The sequence below is a fragment of the Gavialis gangeticus genome, unplaced genomic scaffold (assembly GCF_001723915.1).
Source record: "Gavialis gangeticus isolate Ggan-Ray unplaced genomic scaffold, GavGan_comp1, whole genome shotgun sequence".
NCBI classification, from domain to species: domain Eukaryota; kingdom Metazoa; phylum Chordata; order Crocodylia; family Gavialidae; genus Gavialis; species Gavialis gangeticus.
The window spans coordinates 26,839,955-26,845,400 of record NW_017728994.1 but is presented as its reverse complement, the minus strand read 5'-3'; the positions used below and the strand labels follow the sequence as shown (position 1 = coordinate 26,845,400).

Sequence of the window (5,446 nt, the reverse complement as noted above, 5' to 3'; positions counted from 1 at the left end):
GCAGCTCCGTCCTCCTCCCCACACCTGGGCAGCACCTGCCCTTCCCCCTCCCTCAGCACAGGGGGCACTGATCTGCCCCCTCTAACACTCCTTTCTCTCTCCTCCCCTTCCACCACACCAGACTTACCATCTAGAAGCAACACTCCATGCTGCTGGGGTCTGCTCCTCACTGCCTGAGTGCTGTGGTGAGGCTGTGTGCAACACGAGCATTTATTGGCCAAATTATCAGCCCCATTGGGCCAATATCCAATACAGCAAGTTTTCTTTATATCAGTACCAATCTGATATTGGACCAATGTATCAGTGCACCTCTAGTGGCCAGCATTTAAGCAGATTCACTTTCTTCTCAAAAAGTCTTCTGCCAACGTTAAACTAAACATAACACCATGTACACAAACTGGAGAAGAATTCCAAATCTCTCCAAACTTAATTGTCCTTGATTTTATTCCAGCTTTTTACCTTAAGAGCACAAAAGATGCAAGAATCTCCCATGCATTTGTGTGTTGTGATCTGTCGAAAACTGCGACGGAAAATATCTAGGTGCCAGAGAACCTATAAAAAAAGAGAAGCAGAAGTTATTTTTTATCAATCTCCAGATGGAAATCTTGCATAAGACCTCTGACTAAAGTTAAATGATGCAAATATTTCCAGAAATCATACATGTCATTGAAACTGCTTGTACACAAAGCATACATTTTTTCTTATGGAAGGTGGAACTTTCAGCTTTATTGCCCAAGTACAATCATTCATACATATTAGTTTACAAGCCCTGGTGTCCAACAGGACATCCCTGTTCATGTATTTCCCCATATATAAGTTTGTAATTTTCTTGGTGACAGTTCAGATCATATGATGAATTTTAAGTAAGTCACAGGGAAGTCTTCAATCCTTTTGTTGTGGAATCATTCTGCCATGTGTGATGGGCAAGCCCAGACCAGTGCGTTGAGCTGAGAGTTCTAGGGAGAGAAGGTGGTAGTGCAACATTTTATTGCTTCCAAACTCTTCTGCCAATTTATTTCAGGAAGTATTCACAGTCTGCAGCACACCTGACTTTGCATTCTGGAATAAGATTAAGGAAACCTAACTGATGGAAAAATGTACAGCCCCCAAAATGATACAATACAGTTTCCTTCAAGGAACAAGGACTTCCTAATCCAGTGATTCTCCCCTGAAAATTGTACAGGCCAACAACAGAACCAGGCAATATCTCAGGGCTGGGTACCCTGAGATTATATTATTTTCAGGGAAAAATCTAGTTCTACTGCCTTACTTGTAGACCTATAAATTACTTGCCATTTTTCCAGTACCTCATCCCCTACACCTGCACTTTCTTTAGAAGAACTAAGATACTATTTAGGTATGAAGAGGGCTGAAATGATTAATTGGCTCTTGCAGGTCAAACAACTAATCCTGTCAGCATGACAGGTGATTCCATGATAAAAAATTAGTGTGTTTATACACAACTGCTACCAGCAATGTGTCAAAGTATATTTTTTCTTAGAACCAGGAAACATAGTATTGATTATCCTGTTTTAAGGGTTCATACCTGGTTGAACTTGTATGAGCAACAACTCTAGAGAGAGTTGGCTCCTAGCTACTACAACAGGTTTTCTCTCCAACTCTGACAAACTGTGTGCTCTTGGGCAAGTAACTTAACCTCCATGTCTGAGTGTTCTCAACTGTAAAAACAGGATGATACCAATCTTTGTAAAGTATTTTACAATACGGTGATTAAATGACACCATGCAACTAGTATTATAAGTAAACTTGGTTGTTACTAGCTAGCTTAATTTCAGTTGACACTAATTGGGCCCAGCCCTAACCATCCAGCATGTTTTTCAGTAGGCAGCACCATGAGGCTGGTTTATCAAAAAAAAAAATGTCTGACCCGATTTGCTATGACACATTCCAGTGAGAACAGGAATTTTCACACTGGCATTTGACTGACTAAATGCTTCCCCAGCCTAAACATAGGGATTGTACATTTTCCTTTGGATCACTTGCCCAGGACAACTGGCTAGAAAAGTTTGCTGATTCTTTTTTCTTTTTTACCAGTGCCTAAAAAGCATTTCCAGCCCAATTAGTAAGTAATGAATTTAAGAGCAGAGATGTTAGTTATGATCTGTACAGCATCTCAAACTTCACAATTTAAATTATCATTTGCATTTGAGATGTACGCCCTCCTGCAAGGCTGTGTACATCTTTGCAGCTCCTGATGAACTGCTAAATTATTGAAAAGCTGCAACAGACTGACTGAAGAGGAGAAAATATTATATTTAGAAAATAGTACTCTAAGTTTTCAATTTGACAATAAAGTCTTGTAGTGCCTTCCAAATGTAAAGAGAAATTGCTTGCATCAAAAGGAGCAGCAGACAGTCTCTCAGATTTAATTTATACTTTATCAATGTAACTTTTCAACAAAAATATCCAAAAACTTTAATGCAACTGTTTTGGATGATGCACAGAATGAAATCAGTTCATTGCAATCAATACCTTGGTTCTTAAATTCCACTTCAATGCCATCGGTACTTTTAAACATCCATTCTCTCTTGAACCAGAGTTAATGATTAATGTAAAATGCTGAGCCCTGGGACCTTAAGCTTTCAGAACTATATTCAGCACCAAAATGTTCTTTAGATAGCAGGCAGTAGTAGCATGACTGAGGGAGGTGACCAGTGCCGCTGTCCAGAGCATGGAGCTATGATACTAGGGTAGGCAACGTTTTTTGGCTGAAGTGCTGAAAAAACCACAATGTCTATCTTGGAAGGTGCCATAGTACTGACATGCTGGAGCCTGGAGCAACTGTTTGCAGTCTCCTGGCTGCAGCCAGCCACCCACAGACACCAGTTTGCTTGCAGCAGGGCTTGCTGTCTCCCAGCCGCCTGTTGGGAGCAGCTTGGGCTCCATGGCTGGTAGGAGCTGCTTAGAGCCTAGGCTGGCGGTGGTGTGCCGAGCAAAATGGCCTTGCATGCCATGCTTGGCACACGTGCTGGGGGGTCGCTGACCCCTGTACTAGGTAGTTGATACTAGGTAGCTGCTACGCTGTCATGACAAAAAATAATTTTAAAATAATGTACATGAATTTAAAGTTCTATGCATCTTGTGACCTAAAAGAAACTAAAAATAATGGTATATAGTACTGGAAATCTCATTTTTCCAGTGCTAGATTTCAATTGTGTTCAGCCATGGTATTTCATGGGATATTAACCCTGCAAACTATTATTATTCTCCCCTCTATATGACAGTACTATCTGGAAATGCCAACTTAAATGTTGTTCCCATAGTGCTAACCAAAAAAACCTACAGTGAGGCATTTTGGTGCAAGAGAGAGAGGTGGTTAGCCATGTTAATCTGAAGTCAGGCAGAAGGAAGGGCAAGATGGCATTTTAGAGACTAACTGGTTCAGAAAGGCATAAGCATGCATAGACAACAATTTAAAAAGAAAACAAACCTCATAGCATCTAGTGCAGTCAGCTGTCACCTAAAAAGTTTATTCTTCTCTGAACCTGTTAGCCTCTAAGGTGCCATCCTACCATGCTGTCTGCTGCAAGACAGTATAATCTAAATAGACAAGACAGGGAAAGGGTGGAAGGAAGACAATAAATCGCTCCTTTTTCCACATGGGGTAGGGGTGGGGTACAAAAAAACCTAGACACAGAGAAATCAAGCAACTTGCCCAAAATCAAACAGAAATTCTATGGCAGCACTAGGAACCATATCCATGTCTCCTGAGTTCCAGTCTAGTGCCTTAACCACTAACAATTATTCTAATAGTACACTATTTGGTCTGAGACTAGAATTTAGCGTACCAATTCTTAAACCTCAGGCCAGTAAAATCATCCATTCTTGATCCACATAAAAAGTAGTCATATTAATTACAATTATATTCAGGTTAAAACCACACTAAAATTTCACGGTGGACCATGAATCAGTTATAGCCCAAACACAAAGAGAACCCCTCTCAACCAAAAGAGTTGAACCTCTAAAGACTGGTATTCATACTGCATAGAGGCCAAACTCAAACTTTGTATCACCAACATCAGTCTGCTAACAGCTTACGTCTTGATGTAGCTTTCCTCTGGAGGAAATACTTCCTCCTTACAGACTTGAAGGTACAGTAACTGACCTCATTTCTTGGTCTCAGATGAGCATAGAATGATAGTTTCATATGAACTATGAACTTATTTCACTCAACTCCCACCTATAAGTAGTCAGGATTGTCTCATTAAGCTATAAGCCTCTAAAATAATTCAACAGTCAAAGTTGATTGTACAAACCACACACAGGGGATTTAAGAGTGAATATTGTTACCATTACAAAAAGCCTGTTTCTTTTAAGTAGTTAAATTTGTTTCAGGTAGCAAAACCTATTAGAAGTTCTGTCAACATCAGTTTAAAAAAAAACATTTTTTTCTATTTTTAAGAAAATATTTTTCTTCTCTTGTAGCATTTAAGACACATAAACAACAAGGAAAATAGATCAATTATATCAGGGAGGTGGAAAACAGATTTTTCATCAAATGCAGCAAGTAAAACTGAAAATACGAAAAAGAAAAATTAGGTTTCTCCTCTAATACTTCAATTATAGTAATTTTAATTTAAAAAAAATCAAATGGTACTCCTTTAACTTGCTTCCATCTTAGACAGTCCAGGGCTTCTGCCCTGTTATGGAATATAGTTAATGTGCGCCACAAAATGAAACTGTATTATATTTGGGTCAGGAAACAACTGTGATGCAAGAGTCCCCTAACTTGGTTGTACCTGTTGCATAGAGAGGTCTGAGAAGAATAATTTAGCAATAGTAGTGATGTGAAACAGGGAAACGAAATGACACAGACACAAACTGTATTCAGCATCCTTACCTGTAACGCACTATTCAGAAAGCAGCTGTTCTGTCCTGGTTCATTGCTGAGACCCTTACTGGGTGCTATAGAGGTTGTATTGCGTGGAGTAAACATCCCCTGAACATTGCCCCTTCCTACAGAAAAATAATTCCTTTTCCAAGACATCTTTCAAAATTTAGATGAAAATATAAAAGCTTTGTATTTGACTGAGTCTCTCACTTGACTGGGTCCTTCGTTTTCTTTACCCAATCTGAAGAACTACAGGTTACAGCCAATCACAGTTTAAACAAAATTTCTTCTTCAGTTGGGACACAAGAGGCTCGTAAACTAGGTATATACTATTTGTTTTTGCTTTGTTTTAAATCCAGCCAAGGGTGTTAACATTCATCTGCAATTCTGTAGGAAAACACCTCTTTCACAGGCTGAAATCAAGTGTTGTAAAGGGAAAGAATCCACAGTCTTTCAAGCTCAGTCATTACACTGTTACATTCTTTTCTGAACAGGCAGTGACTTAGTAGAACACTCCTCAAGACAGCAAAATTGCTGAAGTCCAATAGGGTTCAAGGACAAGCAAGCAAGCAAGCCAAAAAAAAAAAAAAAAAA

At 39.3% G+C, this 5,446-nt stretch overlaps 1 protein-coding gene across 1 annotated transcript in view; it reads right to left on the bottom strand.

Moving 5' to 3' along the window:
- Nucleotides 1-5,433, bottom strand: part of USP54 (ubiquitin specific peptidase 54) — a 108,971-nt gene extending 103,538 nt beyond the window's left edge. Inside the window, exons 1-2 of the mRNA XM_019502435.1 lie at nucleotides 4,862-5,433; nucleotides 460-552 (exon numbers count right to left, since the gene is read on the bottom strand). Coding sequence (XP_019357980.1) covers nucleotides 460-552; nucleotides 4,862-5,008 — 240 coding nt within the window. The 5' untranslated portion in view covers nucleotides 5,009-5,433. The remainder of the gene's footprint in view (nucleotides 1-459; nucleotides 553-4,861) is intronic.
- Nucleotides 5,434-5,446: the final 13 nt, after the last annotated feature.